This window comes from Telmatherina bonti (assembly GCF_933228915.1).
Source record: "Telmatherina bonti genome assembly, chromosome: 6".
Taxonomy (NCBI): domain Eukaryota; kingdom Metazoa; phylum Chordata; class Actinopteri; order Atheriniformes; family Telmatherinidae; genus Telmatherina; species Telmatherina bonti.
Window position 1 is genome coordinate 25,228,439 of NC_136624.1, and position 26,626 is coordinate 25,255,064.

General features: G+C 37.8%; 2 protein-coding genes across 2 annotated transcripts in view; both read right to left on the reverse strand.

Moving 5' to 3' along the window:
• Positions 1-87: 87 nt before the first annotated feature.
• shmt2 (serine hydroxymethyltransferase 2 (mitochondrial)) lies at positions 88-18,893 on the reverse strand. The gene is made up of 12 exons (XM_079241668.1): positions 18,809-18,893; positions 12,086-12,277; positions 9,909-9,988; positions 7,815-8,015; positions 7,563-7,644; positions 5,815-5,937; positions 4,258-4,397; positions 3,991-4,153; positions 3,637-3,736; positions 2,715-2,870; positions 1,804-1,911; positions 88-1,574 (listed from the first exon to the last, which is right to left on the reverse strand). Exons 1-12 carry the CDS (start codon positions 18,839-18,841, stop codon positions 1,447-1,449), a joined length of 1,506 nt encoding a protein of 501 aa, XP_079097794.1. The 5' UTR covers positions 18,842-18,893; the 3' UTR covers positions 88-1,446.
• Positions 18,894-22,036: 3,143 nt separating this feature from the next.
• nxph4 (neurexophilin 4) overlaps positions 22,037-26,626 on the reverse strand; it is a gene marked incomplete at both ends in the record, with an annotated part of 49,036 nt that continues 44,446 nt past the window's right edge. The window contains one exon of the mRNA XM_079243015.1: positions 22,037-22,843. Coding sequence (XP_079099141.1) covers positions 22,037-22,843 — 807 coding nt within the window. The remainder of the gene's footprint in view (positions 22,844-26,626) is intronic.

The window sequence follows — 26,626 nt, forward strand, 5'->3', positions numbered from 1 at the left end:
AAAGACACAAAACATCTTTTTAAGGTTTGCTGCTGTAACAAGTTTTGTGACAGATGAATATCAATCAAACAAGTTTAATTTGCATGAGTACATTTTATTAGGACTCTTCTAATAAAATAAGAAATATTCTGTAAAATAATGTTAGTTCAAAACTGTTTCTGTGTACAATGGCATCCAGACATTTTCAAAATAATCGTATATTTTGGCAAAGAGTTGTTAAAGAAGTTGTATGTCATTGTATTTGATTGTGGTCCACTTTAAAAGATCAACACACTGAAATGCTTAATACCCATTTCTTAATTGTGTGGTTTGTAGCATTTCACAATAAATCTTGCTTCCTCACTGATATGGTAACGACGACAATCGTGCTAATACTCATGGTAGTAGAAACTTTATAATTGTCATTATTATGAAGATATAAAGTTAATTCTTATAAAACAGTATGTAGAAAAGTATACACTCTGTAAACAGACTGAACAAGGAATGGCAGGGTGACATTTCTATTCTTCATTTGGGATATTCTGAATTTAGTGTCATAGCAAAATACAGATTAATTACTATCTACATACATCTACAACATGCTGAAGAAAACAATGTGTCTTAACAATATTCTCAGTTCCTCTGATGTAAATTCACATGATTGTTTTTATTATTTGTGAAATATAATTGAGCAAAACAGTGTTGTGTTTTACTAATTTATTCTTTTTGTAAAGCTGAAGATGATGAGTATTCTACTTCCTGTAAAATCTCACTTGGACTTTTTCATCTGTGTTAAAAACCTACTTTAAAAAAATAATATTCAGACATTTTTACTGATTTCTTATTTTTAACAAAAAAGCTCAGCTCCAAAAATAAACCAAACACAATTCTCTGACAGAACCTGTCCTTCATCCCACAAAGCCTCCGCGTTTGGTTTCTGAAGCAGGAAATGGCGGTAATGCGTTTCCACGTTGAATCTCAGCATGATGATAAGAAAAAAAAAAAAATTATGAATATTTATGAAATTAAGACTGAACGTATCCTATAGCAACTAATTTTTCATGTATCAGGTCAGATGCAAAATGTTGGTCTTTGTTTGGTTTGGCGTGTTCCTTTTCCTCATGCGTGTGTAATGCATGGTGTGCAGACAGCTGACATGACCTTCACACTACAGAAAATAAGTTCTTCTGCTGTGTGAAAAATCTGTCTGCCTTCATTTCATCGTTTATTTACCACAGAATGGAAGCCAGAATTTCAGAAGAATAGACTGATGGATGGCAGCGAAATGTATGAAAAATGTTGCTGCTCGGATCGGATTGGAAAAAAGTGAACTCCAGCCGTCCCAATTCACAGGCACCAACTACATTTCATGACCGTGACATTTTTCCATTTTCTCCGTACACACTTCTGGCCAGCCAGCTGCCCGCCACCTGGCCGTTCCAGCTCCGTGACTCCACATCGACTGGCCTAATGGTCATGGAACCCTGGCATGGGGAATGGTCTGGCGAAAGCTTCGACACGGTGCCGCAGGTCTGCGATACGAGCCACCGTCTCTGGGTCGTGGAGAAGGAAGTTCTTGAAGTCCTGAAGCTTTCCTGTGATTGAAAAACAAAAAAATAAAACCAAAAACAAAGACTTGGCTTTTTCTTTTTAACTTGCTTTGTTGCATCATACAGTATTTTTTTAATTGCTTTTCTCTTCCAGCAATAAAACTGCATTTTACTTCCTGATAAATAATTTCACTCTGCTTTGACCATAAATCTGACTAAATAAGAGGGATGTGTTCTCAGTAATCCCTGAGCTACATCCTCAAAGCAGACCAACCTGTCTTTTTCTTGACATCCAGGGCAATCTGAAAACCTTCGTCCATGAACTCAACCACCTGCACAAAGTCGTCTTCTTTGAACTGTCTGGAGGTCAGAGCTGGAGCACCTAGCACAAAGAAAAAGAAATGAACTTGGTCATGATTTTGCATTCACTGGCAACATTTTTGCACTTTATTTTCCATTGATTTTAACTGATTTAGACATTCAGTTTAAGTTAAACTATAGAAAACCCAGAGCTTCTTCGAGTTATTCTGCTGCTGTGAGATATGTTAACACAGAGAGATCCAAAAATACAGACTCTGAGGTCTGATGAGTTTCTGCTGTGAAGAGCGGTCCAAAAGAGAAGGTACAAATGCAAAGCATGGCAGGAGATCCGCCGTAAGACAAAGCTGAACATGGAGTTGTAGATGTGGAAGCTCCTGAACTTCCTGGAAGATGATTAAAAAGCTAAACAAATTTAATAAATCATGAGGCGCTCGGTGCTCGTGGCTTAATTGGTGTCTCCACAATTTCCATATGCATGGGTACATTTTAATCATGTAAAAGCAGATCAAATGAATACGATAATAAATGCAGCTTTTCTTTTTTCAATTTAAAAAAAAAAAAAAAGCAAACTTTTGTGGGTCAAAAATGACTCGAAATGCCCTCCACAGGGTAAAAGCAGGTTTTGTTTTTCATGCTGTAGCATGGATCCTCAATCCAGGCCCTCAAGGGCCGATGTCCTGCAGACTTTCTAAGTGTCCCTGCTGCAACACACCTGATTCAAATCAATGTGTATTTAGCAAACACGTGCAGAGCTTGTTTGAGCCTGAGTCCGGTGTTTAAATATAAATAAATATAAATTTTCTCATGGATTCTGATCTTAAGTATCAGAACCTCTGCATGTATCAGTGTGGAGAAGTTTCTCACCAAGTCTCAGACCACCAGGAGTCAGGGCGCTCTTGTCTCCAGGACAGGTGTTCTTATTGGCTGTGATTGACACAAGCTCCAGCACCCTCTCAGCCCGGGCGCCATCAATACCCTTAGGCCTTAAATCCACCAAGACCAGGTGATTGTCAGTCCCCCCTAGAAAAATCAATGATTTTTTAAGAAAACTTTGAGAGGCATAAACTCAAGTCTTTGTACAAATAAGATTGTCCTTGTGGAAACATAAAGCTTTTGAGGAGCACAGCCCCATCTTCAGTTTAACATCAAAACAGTTTAAAAAAACAAATAAAAAAGAAAACAGTTGACAGCTGTTATACTTGGTAACAGACGCCATGTGGTTAAACTATCGCTGCAATGACCAAACAGAAAAGTTGGCCATTTCCTGTAACTTTGTTGTCTACAGAAATGGATTTACACAAAACAGTATCATTTATATTGGATTATAGTGGATTTTAATGACTGCTACACAGCTTTCAACTCTTCAGTTTGTCTCATATAAAACCTACAAAGGACTAAGAATAACTATTATGTACAAGCATCGGTGTCAGCACAAGTCGAGTATGTGTTCTTTTAAGATGTGTACCAGAGGCTTTAACTCAGAAAAAAAAGAGCTTAGGCGAGCGTATTAAATGCTAATCAAGATTCAAGCACTTGCTCACAATCAAAAAGTGACCACTTTCATCAGATTTTATTTTCCTGACTGACAAGGCAGTTAAACTAGCATTAGTCCATTTGCATATCATGAATTTAAATTCTTTTCTTCTTTTTTTTTTTCCTGATGTGCAATCTGCATTTTGTTACAGGAAATTTACATGAGTTTACATTGTTTTGCTGCTGTTTGCTAGATCAATATCCTCTTTGGAAGTTGAAGACAATAAAATGCGCACAGATAAGTTTAGATTACCTGATACCAGAGTGTAGCCCTTGCTGAGAAGAGCTCCAGCCATGGCTTTGGCATTCTTAAGTACCTGGGCAATGTACTCCTTGAACATGGGGGACTGTGCCTGCATGCACAATAATAACCAGGTTAAATTAGCTTTATCATTTCAAAAGTAAAGAAATCATTGCTATGAAGATGTTTGATAAATTTAGACAACATTAAGATCCACATCAGAAGAAGTCAGAACAGCAGTCTTAAGAATACACTACAGTCATGTTGCACCAGCATCACATGACTGCTCCACCAGCTAGCAGCTTAATAAGTGACTGAATGGGCTGTCAGCTTGTACTGTGTAATTAGGAATCAGTGATGGCCGACCTGTTTGAGAGCCACAGCGACACCAGCAATAGCGTGGTTGTGAGGTCCACCCTGCAGGGAGGGGAAAACTGCAAAGTTGACCTTGTCCTCCAGGTCATACATGATTTCCTTTCCCTTCTTGTCCACTGAACGCACACCTTTACGGTAGAAGATTAGGCCAGCTCTGAAAACAACAACATTAACTGATTAACTGTCACTATTACAGTTTTAGTTTAGTCTTTGACTTGTTCCTGGATGTGGTTTTACCGATTCCCTGGCAGTCCTTACCGAGATCCTCTGAGGGACTTGTGTGTGGTGGAGGAAACCAGGTCAGCATATTCGAAAGGGGAGGGAATGGCTTTGCCTGCCACTAGCCCACTGATATGTGCCATGTCAGCAAGCAGGTAGGCATTCACATCAGTGCACAGCTGAAAGAAAAAAATTCAGAAAGTCAGAAAGATGGAGAACAATTTCAAACTTAACATAAAAATCTGTATGAGAACAGTTTTATTTATTTATTTGGCAGGGACAGTACAAGAATACATTGCCACCTAGGTGGCCAATACTATGTACATAAGGCTTATAGCCACAGGCTAATTTACGGCCCCCGTCCTTGGTTAGGCTTTTCAAGGTGTTAGTGCAGTAAAAAAAAAAAAACCCACAAGATTAGTGGAAAAAATACATCATAAAATAGTATACATATAAGAAAAAAAAAAAGACAACATGACATATCTGGCCATTTCACATCCCGAGTCCATACAAAGTTCAGGGCTCCCACTTTTGGCTGCTCTTTAACCAGAGCTTCAGCTTTAATGTAAACCGTCTCAGGTCTAATTGAGACTTTAGCTCCAGAGATAAAGAGTTCCACTGTTGTGTCCCTTTCACTGCAGACTGACCCAGGACAGTCCTGCACCTGAAATATCACCGCAGTATCAATAAATCCATGCTTTCCCTTGCAAGCATTTATTTAAAAAGCCACAACCACATCGCTTGCTAATGCACATATGACTTAGTGGCAAGTAATCAGAGCAGCACATAGTCTTTTCAGTGTTTCATGATGATCTCCCTTTGTATGAGATCAGGAGATATTTATTAGGTAAAAAAGTAGCAAAAGCAGGCAACAAACAGGAGGGGGTTGTGCTCCTAGTGGTGGTTTAGGCAGCACATCACTGAAAAGCTGCAGCAGATTCTGCCATAAAACACTGAAAAGTTCCGTAGAGAGATGGAGGGCAGGAAATATGGCCCCTCATCAGGCCTAGTGGCAAAGTGGTTATGGTGGTTAATAAAAACACTGTTCTATAATGGGGCCACACTTCATCTGATGGCAGTGGCTAAAGTAGAGCTCTACTACAAAAGGGAGACAGCCATGAAGAGAATGAAGTGAATCACCGGGTTGGTGTAACAAAACAGATAAAGAGCCCCTTGTGCACCATGAAAGAGGGCAGTGAAGTGTGTTGTAAAAGTTGCTCAGTACAGGTTCAGTAGGCAACAGAGGGTGAAAGCATCTGTGTTGGTGTATGGAAAGTGTGTAATGAGCCTAAAAGTGGTTTGCATTTGGAAATATTGAAGTTTTGACAAGTGAACGCTTATCACGTAGAGAAGGGAGGTCTCCATATGGGACAGTAATTTGTGGCTGGAAGAAGCGTTGGCTCGGTCAAATCTGTGAGTAAAGAAAGCAGGTGTGTGTGACGTTTCAATAAAAATTATATTAGAGGAAGAAGCTGTACTGACCTCCATTATACAGGATTAAAAGTACAAAAAAAAAAGGAAAAAAAAGGCAGGCATCAGGAAATCAGGGGTTGGGTGAAAGTAAGGTGAGGACTGAATATACTGATCTCCACTCACCTTCTTGATGCGGGCATAGTCAATGAGGCGGGCATAGGCACTGGTGCCAGCGATGATTAGCTTGGGCCGGAACAGCTTGGCCGTCATCTCCATCTGGTCGTAGTCTATGAGGCCCGTTGCAGGCTACAAAGAGGGAGACAGATTGTGAGGAGCGGGAAGAGGTAATGAAAGAGAGAAAATAATGAAGAAGAAGTGGAGGAGGAATATGAGAATATAAGAGGGAGTAAAAGGGTCAAGAAAAAAATAGGAACATTAGAAGATGAGAAAAATTTGTTAGATATCTGAGGATCGAGAGAGCATATCAACACGGAGGAAAGATATTTTCCATTTGAAGCTTCTGCAATTGAAGTACTTTGGTTACCTTAAAAGGGGAAAAAACGTATCTAAGGGAGACATTTACACCTATCATATCATAGGGCAAGATGGAGCAATTGCGGTAATGCACCTTTACTTATCCTAATTCCACCTTTCAGGGATTTGCTCAACTGCTGTGATGAAACCGAATAGATCAGGCTGGCTTCAAACTCTCACTGCTCCATTCAACAAACCGGGCAATTTTAGAAACATGTTAGTTAGCTGAAAATCCCATGAAATGACCAGTATGGTTGGTGCCTGATTCTAATCCTCCACCCAGCATCTAAAGAGGCTAAATGAAAGACAGTGGGATGGAGCAGAAAAACAAAGTGGGATACAGAAACGATGGGGAATAAGGACGTCAGACACAAGAAAAAGAAGAGACAAGAGGAGGATGGAAAGCTTTATTTAGACAACCTGATAATCTCCCATCTCCAGAGCACATCTATGGATGCCCCCTCACTCCATCAACCTGTTCATTGTGAAGACGGAGCCAGTGATGCTGGCCAGCCTGTCGATTTCCCATTATCTTTCTCGCAGAGGGGTCCTGCCTGCCCATACATCAGCAGGTCTGGACATGCAGACTCTCACTGCCATCCATCAACCGCAACCACACTACCACACAACTGTGAAGCCCAGGACCGAAATACAATACATTATATATACCATGGTCTGATAGTGTCTATTGTCTAATGTTAACGCAACGGATCACTTGTTACATGTGTGGAACGTGATTGTTCAGATCTCCATGCAAGTACACAACACTAAGGATGTTTTACATAGTATGATATGGGTCCGTGTGGTTGCATTGTGTGAGGTGGTCATTTATCAACTTAAACACTTGAATTGCTTCTTGTCTGGTGGGTTTGAGTTTCCATGAGTTCCTGACCAGGCTGTCTTGTGTCCCGCCGAGGGCTAGTATTTCTTGATCTTTAGTTAATTAGTTGGTTATTTTTAAAAAAAAAAAAGAAAGATAAACACATGCTGGTACACACACACGTGCATTGTTATTACTACAAATGTTAAAATTTAATGACCACTCCCATTATGAAAGCTTAAGTTATTGGGTGCTGGATGTCATCTTACAATAGAAGGAACATTAAAGTAGCTTATTTACAGATAACGTTAGAATATATACTACTTGATTTGGCCTTGGAGCACTAAAGTTATTCAATGTTTGTTGTCCAGTCATTGAGAGGCTTTCCTCTATCCCCTAATGCAACAAATGAAGAGGCTAAAAGGAAATCCAATTCATAGATGGAGCTAACAGTTCTGTTACAGTACAACTTAATCTGAAAACCTGAATTTGTTCATGTGAAGAAGTGAACTGCTGAAACTTCAAAACCTTTTATTCTTAGTAAAGCATAAAAGGGTATTGTAGATGCTATACTCACATTTAGCTTGTAGGGCATGGACTCAAAGTAAATGGATGTTGCAGAGATCCTCTTCACATCAGACATGTATCCATGGGTCAAACTGGAATACAAAATGCAAAAAGCACAAACAATTTTTTGTACCATGGAAACAATTTGTTTGAGGAAAATGTACATGTGATGTGTGTGTGTGTTTACATAGATGTGCCCTGCAAGTGACAGGGTAAAAGAAAAAAAAGACAAGATACAGTATAAAAAGGTGTGAATACTGACTGTCCTCCGTCGGGAAGATCCAGGCCCATGATACGATCGTGAGGTTTAAGTACGGCAGTGTAGACGGCAAAGTTAGCCGGAGAACCAGAGTATGGTTGAACGTTCACGCCCCATTTTTCTGGGTCCAGGTCGAAGGCTTCAAGTGCTCGCTTCTGACACAAAAGCTCAATTTGGTCAACCACCTCTGCTCCACCATAGTACCTGAGGTTAGGGATGAACGGTAAAACAAAACAAATGAACAAAAAAGCTATCTGTGAAAAAGTGTTCCTGCTCAAAATATAATTTAAAGACAATTTTTTGCACTTTTGGGGGCACCATAGATGCAGTGAACTTGCTTGCAAAACCATTACAAGCTGACACATCCAGCAGACACAGAGTCACACTTTCTTTCATTTGGATCCAAGGCTATGTCTACCTACTACATTTAAAGTGACTGTTCAATCTGGTAGCTTCCGTCTTTCACCAACTTTAATGGAAATATGAAGAACATTTTCATTAGAGTAAATAAAAAAAGCATTTCCATCACAACTACTTACTGTTGAACAGCTAGTTAGTATCTAAACTTGTTTTTCCTCTGTGAAAGCCAGGTAGTACGAAGGAAAACTTGTTTTTACTGAAAAAGGAAAAGTCAAATAAAAACCCTGCTTGTTATCAGAGGTTTAATAATAAACACTTAAATTAATAAACACTTCAGCTGCATATAAACAGCTAACCGATGCATTGAAACTACAAACCTGTCACTGCGGGAGGAACTGTCGCTTCTGATTACAATTCTTTGGTTGATTATGTAACATTTAGCTGACATTTGTGGTTGCCCAAAGATACTTCAACATGTTGATTGGTGAAGTTGGAATTCAACTAGTGACCTTCCAGTTTCAGCCCTATACACATGAACACAGATATTTTGATAACCCATATATCTGTGTTGCCATCTCCTTAATTTAATGTCACAAATATGAATCGCTTGGCAGTTGGTTTCCACAAGAACAATAAACTTACCAAAGATAGTGCTGCTGCTAACCTTTCTTAGAGGACTTTACACACGTTTGCACAAACATATTGTAAAAAGAACATGCAGGAACTCATTATGGTGTTCACTGCTACACAAAACAATATTCCAGTGACAAAGCCAAAGTCAGCAGATGTGAATAATTGGTTCAAATTGGTGGGACCACTTTAAAAAAAGGGTTTGTTTTGTTTTATTTAAAGCAGACAAATAGTATAAGTGTTTTTGTACGTCATTGACAGCCTTTCAGCCAAAGGTACATCAATTCCTTTTTAAAAGTGATCTTTATTTCAATGTAATTAGCCTGAAGGATGATCGCTGTACCCCGAGTGCTACAGCTAACTCATATTCATCAGTTCAGAGAACCTTTTGCAAAATAACAATTATTTCTCTCTTTAACCAACCTACATACTAACTATTTAATCATTAATCTTTATACACTTCTCTGAAACCATCAGCACCACCGGTTAAAATAAAAACCCTCAACTAACAGTGGCCCGAAGGTTTGACAGCAGATTTGGGGCATGTCAGGTGGAAGTGCGGCAAACATTTCAGTGGAATTGCAGAGGAAGTATCAACAGATGGCTACTGTATAAACCCCTCATTCAATGAGATGATTCCTTTGTTTCATTACATTTAAGTGTAAAGCAGCAGATGAGTGGGACGGGGTGGATAAAAATTAAAAACACACATACAGTGGGAGGAAGATTTAAGAGGCTCACATTCTACGATCCAAGTGGCATCAAATGATGAGCATTTCAAAGCATGTCAGCTTTCCGTTTGCCGTTTATAAATGTGAATTATCCAAGGGAAATTACAGAAAATTGGGAACCTGAAATAGAAAACATGCAACTATCAGCCTGGCACTTAATTGTTCCAATGTACCCCCTTGGGAGCCCTCTTTGGTGAGGTAAAGGCTCTGGATTATTTATGTGGTTAGTACGTCCTATTAGTGGCTGCCTAGAGAAAAAACATTATTTTAAAAAAAGCATCTCTGGGGCCTTTGTTTGCATGTCAGTAACAAATTTCCTAAAGCACAGAATATCAGCAGGGTTAATAAGCTGAGGTGTGGCTGAATAAACACCCACCGTCTCCCTGGGTAGCCTTCTGAGTATTTGTTGTTCAGGCAGGAACCCTGAGCTTCCAGAGCTGCTCGGCTGCAGAAATTCTGTGGTTGGAACACACACAAGCAAACACACATTCAGATCAATGACATGAGAGGATGAAGTGACGAGGACGGCAAATTAAAGTCTGTTAAGTGATAGTGAGCAATCCCCCTCTGGCTACAGATAATCATTACAGTATTGAACCTCTGGACTTCCATAGACTAACACCGTGCACTTCACAGAGTTTATCGCCTTATTGCTGGAGGATTCAAGATAAATGTGATAAATGTTTCTGGACACATTTAAGGTTTATCCGAGTGGTTTTTCCTTCTTCATTTTGCAATTCAATGCCCTGACAAAACAAATGTTAATGAGTATGGTGAGCTGAAAAATGGATACTGGCCTCCAACAAAGTCTGAACACCATCTAAAATTTTTATACAAGGTTTAAATCTGCAACAAAATCTAGGAGGTTCTTCATCCATTTTTCACAAAGTTTCATGAATTCATCTTATAAATTATAATGTTTTGTGATAACTGGATGCTAAACTGAAGAAGTTTTAATGTGAATGGATTATGCTGTTTCATGGGGACCTCTGGACTATCCTGGTGTGAATGCCCACTAAGGGCTGGGAGATACTTGCTACAAACAACAAAAGCATACTGCAGCCAAAACTTTCAGTACTGGAGGTCACCACTAGAGGGTGGTAAACGGCACTAGCACTCTGAATCAGTGAAAAAGTCAATCTGCTTGTAACGTTGCACTTATGTGCTATTTCAACAGTTTACAAATCTGGTGCTACTAGACTGTTTGTCGCTGTGCAAAAGGGAGGAATAGTTTTAAAAATGCCGTTAGTTGTAAAGAAGAAACAAGTCTCTTTTCAAAACTGTCCTCCTTTGTGTTTACCTCCGATCTCGTGTTCATGCTCTTGTTCACATGAGCACATCTAACATTCAAGTCATTATGGTACATGCCAAAGGTAGATGGAGAATGCGTCGCTGCCATGATACGTATGAACCCCAGGCATATATACATATACCCCAGTGTATATGCTTAACTGTAGTTTGAGGTGTGTGTGTCTGTGTGTGTGCTGAGTGGGTCATCGTTTCATTCAAGGAATCCCTACCTCGCTGTACTGTGATGTACCTTGCAGAGTGACTAAGGGAGGAGGCAGGATGAAGATATCCGCTTTATCTTACACTAGAGTGGTCAGGCTTTGTGTTGAGAAGGGGCTGATATACTCCACTGAACAACTACTGTGGCAGAAAGAACAACAGTAGAGAAAACCTCATCTGACCCTCTGAATAGTAGAAATTTCCACTGCACACCATGCAGCCCTGGAATGGAAACAAAAGGCTGCTATTTTATTTTACTTGCTCCAAGTACACTTATTCTGGATTACAGCCAGCGGAGTTCACTGAATGTTTTGCTATTTAAGATGCCACGTCTGAATGAATTATGCCATCCGGAGCAGAGCTTGCCAATGAGTGACTAGAAGCAACTCTGATATAAATTTGTTCTTGTCAGTGTTTATGATAGAAGTTTTATCTTTTGTTTGTTTGGGAAATAAAGTCACAGTTTTGTAAGCCTTGCGGACTACTGGCATAGGAAATATAGCGATAACATGAATGCATGATGATTTAGGAATAAATAAATCAACGCTGGATTTAAAGGGTAAGAATTTCAAATAACTTACACTTAAATTATGTTGTAATGAATGTACATCCTCACATATTCTTATATATATATATATATATATATATATATATATATATATATATATATATATATAATCAAAAAAAGCTTTTTCATGTCACTCCTAGCAGCTGTAATATTATAATACATTAGATATTCACAATGGTAGGAAGTCTGCACGTTAATCTGCTTTGGCAAAACATTTATCAGAGGTTTTGAGGTGTTCTTGGCTACCTGCACTGCCAATAAATAAGGGAGATGCTGCCAACTATGCAGAATAAGTGTACATTTTCTTTAGAAATGTGCCAATTTAACAGGAATTTTAGCTTTCTGGTCAGTTTTCAACAAAACAGACAAATTACAAAACTCATGCAAAGAAATCCATGAAAAAACTCAGTGTGCCTGTCCATAACCGACCACAGAAGATGTAAAAAGAAATGCGTGAATTGTTAAAGCTGTAGTACCTCAGATGCAATGAGCTCCAGACCACGGCACTGCCTGTCCTTCTCCTTCCGCAGCAGAGCCCACATTTCGGGGTCATCCTCAGCAAGGCTCTCCTGACCAGTCCAGAGACGATCTTCATCAACCGTGCGGGTGGCAGCGTGGGACTGCTGGAGACGTACACGGAGACGAACAGGGGTCCGTTGGCACAGTGGCTAAGGGAAGGACAAATTCAGGACATACATTGAGAAAAAACAAAAGGCTGAATCATGCCAGCTTTACAGAGATATCCCAGTGAAACTGCATTTTGTGTAACTGGTCCATATACCTACAAATGGGTCATAATGACATACATATTACAAAGTATTACAACATTTTATACCATCAATGATGAAGTTTTTTTTTGGCCATTTCAAGGAAGAAGATGTTACGCAGAACTAAATGCCTGTCAAGAACACTTGATTATTTCACAATTTTAAAGTGCCACCCAGATTGGTATCCTTTCCACTGCTCTTTCCCCCCCTTCTGTCCAATTAGAAGCCAGTGTGTTTGTGTGATATCAATAATCAGCATGGTTATTCAATTATGCTTCCATCAGCACTTCTGACTTTACAGCCTCAGCGTACCAAAAGGAGGCATACAGAGAACAGATTCAGCACTTCCTGCTTATCTAATCTGGACTGGGGCTGGCAAGTTCTACTGCTGCGGCTGCAATGCCTGATCACAAGAGTGTGCAGAGTGTAAAATTTTCACTGTCTCTGTTTAAAATATGAATCCTATTCGGAGTTCAACTCTGCTTACATGTTTCTGACTTAGAAGAAAAAATAAAGATTCAGTTTTATTAAAACAAAGACCCTCTCATAATTCTATGATTAAAAAAAGATAGGATTTTATTTAACCCCCAATGGCTTTTGCCATTTTGTGTTAAATAAAACACTTCACAGGTTGATTGCACTTAGGATACATTAGTTTTTTAAAATCGACATTTAATCAACAATACAATGATGACTCCGTGCTGAGATCAAGGGCCCCACATGTAACCTATAGTAATCATCTGTACAGGTGTGCTGGGGTGTGAGGGACAGTCTTCCTTTAATAGCACCATTAAAAAGCAATTAACACAATAGTGGTTTAGAACAGCCATGCAAAAACAAAATGAAAGAGCTTACTGCATGTTGTGTGCAAAATGTTAGAGTCGCCATCTAGTAACCTTTTCAAGTTTAAAACCAGAAGGACCAAAGACATAAACGCTCTACTAATCTTCTCAGCGATGCAAGTGTTTCTAAGTCCATCTTCTGAGTGTCTTCTTCACCTCCTGGGGTGGCAAATGGGACGACGATGACAGGCCATTGGAAACAACTGGCACATTAATGCCCAATTTCAGAAATTTTGTCACTGGTGGCTGTGGTAATAGTGGAAAAAGAGAGAAACACCCTCCTCATAGAGGTTTTCAGACGAGAGCTCAGGGAGACAGGTCGAGCTGCCTCTGAGGACGTGTTTCTTGCCAAGAAATCACACGGGTCATTAAATCATGACAGGAACTGTCCTCCGCTGTCTGCGTTTCTGCTGGGGCACTCTGAAGCTTCTAAAAGACCCAGCACATGGGTAGCTGATGCTACATGGAATTAAAAGCTATTAATGATTGCAAAACAAGGAAAGGTAACTCTTTTTTTTAAATATTTTCTTTCTCCCTCCAACCTGGCCACCAAAGCTGCTAGGAAAAACTCTGACATTTAACAATACTTGTATAGTATTTTATTAGTTGGTTTTATCACTGATATCACTTCTGTGGCTCCTTTCTGAGCTTCAGGTTCGTCCCTGTGGTCTGCCTTTCTGCTTCATTTCTCTGCACTGATCATTACAGGAGATTAATTAATAAACACAAGAAAAAGTGATCCAAGAAAAGCAAGAGCCAAGATGCAAGCACCAAATGTGTCACAGTGGGACTATTTTTAGGCGACGGATTATACTGTCATTTGAAGGTGAACTTGATGAGAACTGTGCTGTGAGAAGAAGGGTGGAATAGGCCACATCAAGCTGGGAGCTAAGCATGAAATAATGGTAGAGAAACAGATGCACTGCATCTGTGTGACTATGATAAGGTAATTGTTGGCATTTTGCCTTTTCTGTCAGACATCTGAGCACAAAGAACAATGGAAGAAAATAAGAAAATGGAAGAAAGAAAATCATTTCATTAATCCTAGTTGTGTATTATTTTTGCCCAATTTCCTGAAACAACTCCAGAGGCGAGTCAATTTTACAGATGACTGCTGTCTATCATTGACTACAACAAACAACAACGATCAACCCCGTAACACATGGAAAACAAACAGTGTGAGAGGAGAAAAACAGCTGAGGAAAAAAAAACCCACAAGAAAGCAGAGAAGAAGTGTCAACAAGGCAGCAGCATCTGTCAGTCTGACATGCAGTTGCCTCTTTTCCTTTCACTGACTAATAGCAGGGCTGTCCGTTACAAATTGTCCTGTGATTCACTCTGGATGACACTGGACTGAAAAATCTGGATGGGGTGGAGAGGCACAAAAGGATGAAGGTATAGTCTGAGGTGGCTCTACTCTTTTTTTTTTGCCATGGTGGCGCTGAGAAACCTTATGGACTTAGAGGATAAAGATGATCTTTGGGAGGTGTAGGTAGCAGAATTCAACATGAATGTTGTAATTTTCCCAGGGAATCCTGTGCTAAAATGGCTAATCTAAATTTGATATACCCTCTGTAACCCGTTTAGAGAATGGTTCAGCCTCAAATGCATGCAGCAAACAGAATTGTTGACACTACTTGCAATCAACAAATACTTTTACATTGAAGTGTGTCATTGTGACTGCTGTTGCATTTACTGAATGTAGTCATTTGCTGATAAGCCCTCATAGTGGCACTTGGCTGGTAGCTCACTTTGGTTTCACATGTTAACACTAAACAGGAGCTAACAGTAGCACCTGAAATAGTGAACGGTCAGAGAAACACAACCCAGCCCAACTTACACAACTCCTTAAACTGACCAGAGGGAAAAATAGCATAGACATGTGGATTTCTTCGTTGTGCTTGCAAACAGAGTGTAACCTACTTATTAGAAGGCGAGGGCTATACCATGACTTAACGAAACAACCACTAACCTAAAAAAGAAAGGAAAGAAAGAAAAAAAAAACAGGAAAAATTTAAAAATCTGGTCTTTACTTTCTGTCCATCTTTCTTCTTCCACAGCAGGAGCAGGCTCTGTGGTGGGTTCAGCAGCCAGCTCCTCCTTGACTGGTTCTTTCTCAGCCTCCTTCTTGATCGGGGCAGGCTTGGACGGTATATTGGAGGTCACAGCTAAGTCACAGTGTTTTCTTTTATTTTTTTTAAACCAGTATCAGTCCAAATGAGCAGTAGGACTTATCCAACATGTTGTGCTATAATGCATCATAAATCCTGTCTTTGGTTCACTTGATGCATTCACACAAGTGAAATCTATCAGGGTTCACTTACAATTGAACCAAGCCTCACAGTTTTGGACTGAAGTGGACTAAAAATCTCTTCATTGGTCTGCATCAGAGATAAAATGTGCATTTGTACTGCTCCAAATAAACAGTTTTTCCACATGAAAGCTGATCAGGACTCTTTTAAAGCAGATCAGACAGTGCCAGAGTGCCAACGTCAATGCGGCCTGAAACTGAACTTTAAGACTGAAGTGTGTTGCAGTCAGCATTATGTTGTGTGGATGTTTTTCGGTCACCAGGGACTGGGGAGTTGATCAGAATTGAGCGAGTGACGGATGAGGCTTCTTAAGGAAAACTAATTTCCTCGTTTCTAAACAGTCTACCAGAGTTTGGAAATGAAGGTTCACATTCAGAGCTAAAGCTTTGTGTATAGAATGAACGCTTCTAATAATAAAAACAAATAAAACACACATGTGCATATGTGAATATGAATACTTTAGGCAACTTTAAAGATCCATATTTTAGAAGCAAACTTTGTATGATAGTCGTCTTCATGAATCAATCCAAAAACTGCTCTCTGAAGAGTGTACTATCAACAGCAGCAAGAGTAATGGGACTGAAAATCTCATCATCACTAATAAAGATCTTGTGAGAACACCACATGCTTTACACACACACACACAGAAATAAAGTTTCCTATGAGTCAATTAGATTGTACTGAACCAATCAGCATCAATCAGAAAAGCATGCAAGCATGTGACTGACCAATGTTAAGTTTTTATTGGAGACCCTGAAGAGTCGTGACTTATAAAACTAGGTCTGAGTACATGCCACAACTAGTCAGCTGAAAACTGGCAAAGATGTGGTGTTTCTGAAATATGAGAAATACATAACATATCCTAATTAGGACACTTCATTAAGTCCAAAATAAACCTGCTATTACACCAACTTTTCTTGAAACCCAAATACTTCAACTGATCAACTTGCTGCCAAACTATTAACCTTTCTGTAAATGAAACAACTGGATGACTAGGATTGCAAATTTGATGTTATTATTTAATCAAAAAAGGTTTAAAATCATGTGGGAACAGTGATATCTTACGTAATTATTTTTGCCAGTAGTAACTGGTGAGGATGCAGTAGTTTGTAGAATTGCTGTGTTTGTTTTACTCTAATCCAAGATTATAAGTGATAAAATATTGGAATGTAATTAATAATTACATGTGTATGGTGGATACAGGGTAATTTTGACTATTTATGTTGTAAACAAATCAACTGCCATCATTTACTAACAGCAATGCTGTTATTTTTCAATAAAACAGTTTGGAGGATATAAGTGCACACATGACATTTTAATAGCCAGTGTAAGGCTTTGTATTCACACATACATGTACACAAATATTTTTCATATATATACACACATATATATATATATATATATATATATATATATATATATACACATTTTATATGTGGATGTTAGATTAACAAATAACTGAGTAGTGGAAGCTAATATATCTATTTCTGGAAACACATTATATAATTGAGCGTGCACCTATGCTTTAGTGGCAAATAACTCAAGATAACATTTAAAAAGCTTCTGATGTAATAAAAACAGTCACAATTGCTTTTGAAGGTGAGCAACAACACACCTTTATCTAACTATCTCAAAGATGTTAATATTCACTTGGTCCCATGTATCATTCAAGACCCATTCTGCACTTTGAACACCACTCTTAACTGGTAAATTCCAGTTCTTGCTTACTGGTTTAATCATGCATTAAGTGTATAGTTATCAGAAATAATAAAAGCAAATGGACAGCACTTACATACCACTTTTCTAATCATTTGTTGACCACTTCTACACTTTTTGCATTCAACACAAAATTGCGCACATAACAACACAGTACTTCTCAGTTCCTTTTAATAATCAGATACCATTAATTCCATAATAGACACATCTAATTCAGTGTCGTGCTCAAGGAACTTGTAAAGTCCTTGTGTAGTCCTTGGCCATATAGTCTGAAGAAGTCTGGAATTGATCCACCAACCTTTGGAACAGTAGATGAGAGCTGTTCCCTCTGGGCAACAGCTGCCAAAACTGAACTTAATTAATCAAAGACCTTATAGTTAATTCAATAATAAACTATTTAATAATTTATTTTCAGGTAAACTGATAGGATAACCTTATATTAGAGACAGGATTGACACAGTTTAGAAATAAAAGCAAAAAACATATTTGCAGTCATACAAAAGACTAAGCTTATGAGATACTCTCTCTATATCCTTAGAAGTTACTTTTTTCTGACTTTTGGGTTCTTTAAATGTGCCTTACAACATCCTTTTAGTCCTTAAAAAACTTGCAATTGTGGTAGAAAAATTCTTATGTAATAACTTCCATTGTTTCATCTCTCAAATAAGGGCGGATGTGTCAATAACATCTTTTCTGTTAAAACTATAGATAAACAGGCTGGTACAGAAAATGTACCCTCCCCTTCACATTACGTCCACTCCCAAAGTTGTAGGCTTCACAGTGTAAAGATAATACTAAAAACTGAAATTGTGGTAACGTGGCATTTATAAAACTAAAACTAAAAATAGACATTACATAAAATAATAATAATAATAATAATTATTATTATTATTAGATTAAAGATTAAAACAGAAAAACAACTTTTAATGGCACTCTGCAAAGTTAAAACTTGACATTGTCTTAAGATGTTGTTTTAAGGTGCTTACTAGTCTGTAAAAAGATGTAATCCGTCCAAAAAGTCTGAACTTTAAATGTTAAGTCTAGTGAACCATAAGTGTTATTTATCAGTACATATAATAATTTTACTCGCTACACTATTTGAAATATTTTTAAGCTTGTTTTGAACAAGTAGCTTTGGTAATGATGGAGATAGTTTTAGTAAAGGATTAGTTCATTCAGCTTGGTTCATGCAGTTGTGCCTCATGATGAAACAGAGCTCTGACTGTTGCATCATTGCACAAGCACAGCTGCAGGTACGAATAAAGCACTGAGAGCTAGCTGCTAGTTTACCAGCTAGCTGACACTCGCCAAAGCTGCAAATAGCCTAACTTTCAAACGAGGCAGAAATGACAACAACCAGCTGTAGGAGCAGACAGTCAAACACGTTACAACTAATGTACAGTAAACCTTGGTGACTCCAACCCCTCCTCCCAATTGGAAGTTAGTACTAACCCAGTTAAGCTAGCTAACAGTTCATCCAAGTAGAAATGCCAGCTTACTTACATAAACAAAAACACTACCAAGAGAACAATGGCAAAAAATGTGCCTAATAGTATATTTACCCGTGCTAGTTGCTTCAAGGCAAATGACAACATATTTGGAGTTGTGAAGCCAGAGAAGAAGAAGCACTGCTGACTGCACACCGCTTGCAGGCTCAAGATGCAGCTTGGAGAGCTCAACAATGACGTAACCACGCTGGCAAGCCGAAAGGGTGGATGGGAATCGTAGTCTGTTGTAAAACAAGACGGTTGTGTAACACCAACCTCCCAATTGTCAGATTATTTGACCTGTCTTGGATATTCAGACTCTGCAAACGCTTTAATCATATTTTAAGCTTTTACTTTAGATGATATGTGAGATTTTTAGAGTTTGTGTCCCTCACAGATTATGTGAAATACAAACGAAAAAAATGCAGAGTTCTGCCATTACAATTTGAGGTCAAATACAAATTATTCAAACTTATTGAGTTACACTTTATACTGGTGGGTATTTTCCTTTTTTTTTTTTTTTTTGTTTGTTTGTTTGTGTTTGTTTTATGTTAATTACTTTAATCCCCCCCCCCCCCCCCCCCCAAAAAAAAAAAAAAAAAAACTCTCCCTCTCTCTTTCTCATAAATACATAAATTACTCTCTAAACACTGATCCTTTAGTTAGAAATGTTGCATTATTGGTTTGTTTGTCTAAGCCACCTCCCACTATCTGTTTTGAAAGAAAAGTATAGCTTCACATCCTTAAAGGTCAGACAGACAAAAAGTTATATGCAGGTTATATTAAAATAAAAGTTTCTTCATACATGGAAGTGCTAATGTCTAATTAAAAGGGAGCTCTAGAGCAGTGGCAGGAATAGACTTTTATTCATGTAGGCCAGAGGATGCATGGACAAGACTTTATCAGGAGGTTCCAGAAAGTCCATTTCTTTCACTAACACACACATCTTCCTATATTATTCCTATATGAAATAAGGCTGTTTATTAGATTTTAATTATCTAACTTATGAAAGTTCCTCAGACATGGTCTATGGAATGAGGAAATACTCACAATTAAGAATCAGTCAAGTGTTAGTAAATTACCTGTAAGGTGTAAGTGTAAATCAAGTGCCACGGAGCTGTTATTATATTAAGTGTGACAAAGTCTTCCACTTTTATAAAAGATAACTGCTTGTGGTGTTTTTGCACACAAGTCTCTAAATCAAAATCACACACACAACCACAACAAACCTTTTTCTTTTTTTTAATGTTGTATAGTGTTTGATGGTATTCTTTTATCTACTGCCGGTTACACGTCCCTCCACAGTTTTACTTCGGGGGCTCTGTTCTATTTCACGCCTTTCGTTTCTCTTTTTCAGCCATTCTTTGGTGCATTTGTTATAGAGTCCTTCAAGTCATCGTCCTGTTGAAAGAAACACTTCCACTTTAACCTCAGCCTTCAAACAGATGGCATTGTATTATGCTCAGTCACTCAATAAGTATAAGCTCCTCATCTCTCAGGCAACACAGTAAGTTAAAACTATTTCCACCACCACATTTCACACCTGATGTGGGAATTCCGATTGCATTGGTTTGAGCAAAACATCTTCTGGTACTGTTAGCTGCAGTCTGAGATTGATGATTAGACCACTTGGCTCCAAAAAGGCATGGTCTTTGGCAGTGTTTTTGCTTTAATGATCTTATTGGCTTTTTCTTGACCTGCCTCCCACGCAGGTCAAATTGGTGTCATTTCATTCTGAAAATAGACAGAACACTTTGACCCCAGCAGCTGCAGGAGATGTATGAATCTTGTAAAGAACTTTTAGATATCTTTTTGCATCAGTCTACTCTTGACACAAATGTTCTTGATAAGAAATAAGCATAAAATTGACTTTCATTTAGAATCAACACCACATCTATTTTTTTAAAGCTTTTGTTTCTGAGCAGCAACTTGTTTAAGATATAATCTGAGATTTCCTTGGACCTCCTTATTGTATGTCTGCTAATTAAATTCACTGATATCATCAGATAAATTCTGTGATAGGAAAATGACTCCCACAAAAACAAAAGGGAGGCTGTGGACATAACGCTACTATTGTAGAGAAGGAGGGGCTGGTTCCTGTTTGCCATCTTAACCCTTGATCTGTATGTTTGAAGGATTGTATTGTGGTTGCATTTTTCTAATAATATATATTTTGATTTTGAAAGAATGAATGGTAAGATAAAATTTATTTACTAATCAAGATTAAAAGCCAAAGTTGGGAAAATGTGAGGAAACCATCTGGTGGTTTAAGCACAACTGAAAAATATTCACTCAGGTATGCAATACTTTCTTTATTTGCACAATCAAACATACAGAGATCTGTTGCTCATTACCTCCAATACAATAGTTACTTTTCTCTTCAGTTTCAGGAATTCATATGTCATTAAAATGATTTCAGACACTTCCACTGGATTTTATGAATGTAAATATCAGCTTCCCAAAAGAACATTATCATCTTAAGAATGTTTCATGGTTGGTTTTCATGTTAAAATTTAATCCATAACAAGCTTTCCTCCAATATATTTTAGAAAATTAAAATTGCATATCTTCACTGAAAGCTTGAGTATGGATTCCTAATCAGAGAAAAATGTGGCTTAACTCATAATAGTGTCATTGCAGAGTTAGATAACATGGCTACACGCCACAGCTTGCGCCCTGCGGTCGTGCTTAAATGTCTGAATGAAAACATCCGCCCAGTCAAAGACAGACAGTTAAAGAAATTTTAATTTGCTTGTTCATACAGTATATTGTATGCATATCCAGCATAGCATTTTTCATACATATAACTCTCTTATATCCATTGTTTGAAATGTAGAGCTGAGAGGATGATTAACAGTCAGTCTACCATAACATTATGTTTGCCACACAGTGATGGCACAGCACAGCTGCCTAAGAGGCTCACTCTGTACGTGGAGGGCAAAATACAGATTCCAGCTGTTTTTAACCAAATTCTCCAACTGCAGAAAGTAATAACACTGAGAAACATATATTTAAAAACAATAAGTCTGCTGAGGTTTAGTACAATATTTACAGAAAGGAAAACATAAAAACAGGGGTTAACAAATACAAAGTTGGAAAATATATCAGAGAAATCAGCCATATCCTAACCATCCATAACTTTGACTATACATGATTTAAATCCACAATTCACAGCAGTTCCGAGGCAACAAAAGAAAACCGTCCCCTGCTTTTTCATCATAATCAATATGAGTATCGTTTCCATTATTATCTTTAAACTCATTGTCTCTTTTTTTTTTCCACACTCATTCGAGTCTAATTTATTTATCCGAAATAAGGACGCTCACTTTGGAAGTTGTAGTCCGGGCACACTTTCTGAACCAGCTTGTAATCAATGCTCAAGAACGAGATGAAGATGCAGATCACCTTGAAGGGTTTGGCACAGAGCCAGGCGGCTTGGGACTGGGTGTGCTCTGAGAAGCAGGTCTTGGAAGGATCATACAGGCAGGCTTTGGACTTCTTTGATCTGTCGGTTTTCTCATATTCAATCCTACAGTTAAGGGTTTTCCCCTCTTTGGGGTCGATGGTGGACTGCTGTGTGTCCTGGATCTGGATGTCCTGCTGGGTGTGAGGGTGAACCTGCTGCTGCTGGAGAACCTCAAACTCCACCACTTTGGTGGGCGGCACAATGCTGACTGACACATTCCCCAGGCTGGACGAGTTGTGACGGAAGTAAACAGTGAAGGTCCCATTGATGTGGTCTATGATCTTGCCTGTCACCAGCAAGCTGAACTTCACGGTTTTGACACTGAAGTAGAAATCTCCCCAACCAAACATCTTCTTGGTCTTCATGTTTGTCTTTAGTGAGGGCTTGCGCTTGGACCGGTAACCTGTCTGGTCCAGCAGCAGGGACTGGTTCCGGCTTGAGTCGTATGGATTAAAGAAACTGTAAGTGGGTGGCTTGGACTTTGTGGGTGTCTGGTCAATGGATGTGGAGAAGATGCGGGTTTGGTAAGGAGGCTTCACAACTCCTCCAGCTGTGCCCCCACCCATGCCATATGGAAGAGTCTTCATCACTGAACCCACTGGTCCCAAGTCAGAGATTTCCACTTGCTTCTCCAAGCCTTGGACCTGCAGGGACAAACAAGTTAGAGGACAATATTACTAATAAGTTACAAAATTCTTATAAATCTTTTCTAAATTGAGATACATTGTCCTCAGAGTGACCCAACTACCTCATAAACAAACAAAAAATGAATAAAGTAAAAAAAAAATTGGACACGCCCCCAAAAGACAAACAGTCTAGTTCAGGATTTTAATGAAGTTTCAACACTTCTTCTTCAACCATAGAAAAAAGGCTGGTTATCTTTAAAAGTTATGTCAAACGTATATATATATATATATATATATATATATATATATATATATATATATATATATATATATATATATATATATATACATACATATATATATATATATATATATATATATATATATATATATATGAATATATATATATATATATATATATATATATACATATATATTTCTATATATATATATAAAAATATATATACATATATATAGTGTCTATATAAGTTACATATACATATATATAGTGTCTATATATATATATATATATATATATATATATATATATATATATATATATATATATATATATATATATATATATATATATTTATATATGTATATATATATATATATATATATATATATATATATATATATATATATATAAATATATATACATATATATAGTGTCTATATAAGTTACATATACATATATATAGTGTCTATATATATATATATATATATATATATATATATATATATATATATATATATATATATATATATATTTATATATGTATATATATATATATATATATAATATATATATATATATATATATATATATATATATATATATATATATATATATGTATATATATATATATATATATACATATATATATATATATATATATATATATATATATATATATATGTAAAGACACTATCAACTAAACTCAGCATTAAGATAACTTGGCATAAATCAAAATCACCTGAATGTACAATCATTCATTCATTCATTGTCCTAACCGCTTAGTCCGATTAAGGTTCGTGGGGAAGCTGGAGCCTGTCTCAGCAGTATTTGGGCGAAAAGCAGAGTACACCCTGGACAGCTCGCTAGTCCATCACAGGGCCACACAGAGACAAACAACCACACACGCTCACACTCACTGTAGGCAATTTAGAGTAACCAATTAACCAAACATAGGGTGGCCAGATGTCACGCTTTGTGCGGGATAGGTCCACGTTTCTATTACTTTTCACACGTCTCACAAAACGGGGCGCTGTCCCGCACTATTATCACCAGGCTTCACTTTTGTGAAGGAAAAAAACCCCCAAAAAAACCAAAAACGGCTTTTACTAATTGTGTGTGGTAAAGTATTTGACGCCGGTCACATCACACCACCTGCTGATTTGAGTTACACTGATGTCAATCAAACTAGGACACAGGACTTAATGCACATCTAGGATGCACCGGTTCACCCACTAACAAAAATAAATAAACAAATACACCGATTGATCATGGAGGACAGGGAGACGACCGCAGCGAAAAAGAAAAGAAAGTATTGTTACAACAAAGACTGGGAAAGCATATATTCCTGCGTTAAACCTGTTCGAGGAGACTGTGAGAGGGTTTGTTAAAGTAAATTTTTCCGTGTCACACGGCGGGGAATATGACATGAAATGGCACAAAAATCCGAGTCACAGAAAACGCGCTACTCAGAGGAACGCTTTAGAATAACAGATTTGTTATGTTTGGATAGTAATTTTATTACCAAATAGCAGAATAGAAAGTTTTTTGTTTTTTTTTAAACTTTGTCATGGCAGAGTGGAATCTCACATTGTCCCACATTTTCCATCTTTGTCCCACATTTAGTGAGAGAAGATCTGGTCACCCTAACCTAACATGCATGTCTTTGGATGGTGGGAGGAAGCTGGAGTACCCGGAGAGAACACACACATACACGGGGAAAACATGCAAACAGAAAGACCGCTGTCCAAGTCTCGGCCCAGCCGAGGATCAAACCAGTCCCCTTCTTGCTGTGAGGCCACAGTGCTAACCACTATGCCACCGTGCAGCCCCTGAATGTACATATTGGTGTTTATATATTTTTTTATCTATCATTATAAAAATGACTAGCAAATGATGTGCACCCCTGAGGGAATAAAGATTTTTCTCTGAGGGCCGGTCTCAACAGCAGATAAATGCAGAGGGTTGCGTCAGGAAGGGCATAAAACATGTGCTAATTCCCATATGCGATGATTCGTTATGGCGATTACTTTAAAGGGACAAGCCAAAAAGGGAAACAACAACAACAACTGTAGAAAATTATTTACCAACAAAATACATCATAACCTACAGAAAGAGGCTAATAACACGTGACACTACTGGTGGATAACCAAAACTTTAAAGTATATTATAATTAATTTGAAAGCAGTTTGTTTGAATGACTTTAATTAGCTTACATCAGAGAGATCCAGAGGTGAAACGGATGCCTCCACTCTCCTCCCACAGTTCCTCCTACACAACCTCAGTATAAAACCTAAAGCATGCTGATGTAGGGGCTCATGCTGTACTAAGATGACATAAGAACTGTTGACAGGAACATTGGTTACAACAAATCATAGAATTATGTTGTTGTTTTTTTTAACTAGCATTTTTTTCATACTCTTCCTCCTACTTTTGCTTGTGCACCCTTACACATATTACACTGGTTGCTTGTCCAATAGCATAAACTTTGCCCATAGCAAAAAACACCTCTGATAATGATGCATACAACAGCTTGGTTTGCACCAAACCATTCACAATTGTCTAACATGTAAAGCTGTATTTACCTATAGTTGTTATCATTGTTAAAATAATTATAATTATGATTTTGTCACGCAGTTTCATTGTTATTGTTGACTAGATGCATATTGTATTGTTCCTATTACTGATGATTTCATTATTATTGTAATTATTGCTCTTATAGCATATATCTTTGTGATATTATATAAGTATACATAATATGAGGTAGTTCCTAGTTCATGCTATAGTACTCACTGTTTCTGGTACATTTTTCTGATGTATGAACCTACCTGTAGTGTGCATAGGGCATTTTTCCCATGCAAAACACTATAAAAGAAAAATATGTCAGTGAGACTGCTGAACTGCTGTGTATCAATAACAATTTAGAAAAACTGTGTTTCACATGTAACACAGGAACAAATCTTATCAACCTGCAAGCTTGAACATGTAAAGGTGATGATGGATTATCAAACATTTACGACATGTGAATGGTGGCTTGCTACACAAGACAATCAGAGGATCCAAAATTATGATGTCAAGGGTGATGACTTACAAACAAGCCAGTGGTGAAGACAGAGGTGGTGCTAATTTGCATATTAAAAAATCTGCACATGTCAAATGCAAAGTGAATGGGGCAAAAAATGTATAGATGAAAAGGTGCCATATGTTACTCTTAGCAGTTTTAGTGCATTAATCCATCCATCCATCCATCAATGCATTTTATTTCTGACTGACAATTATTTTAACTGATTTCATTGTTGTCACAAAGGAGTGGTGGAGGAGGACCCAAATGCAGGATCTGGATGCAGGAAGGCTGAATCGAGATGTTTATTCCCACAGAAAAACAACTGAAAACAGGAAGCTAACAGAATAAACCAGCAATGAGGAACAGAAACCAAGGGGTATAAATACATATGAACAAAACGAGACACAGGTGAAGAGAATGAACTAAATGAGACCAGGTGAATCTTACAAACAGGAAAGCAAAACAGGAAACCAGACATGAGGGAACTAAACAGGAAAAA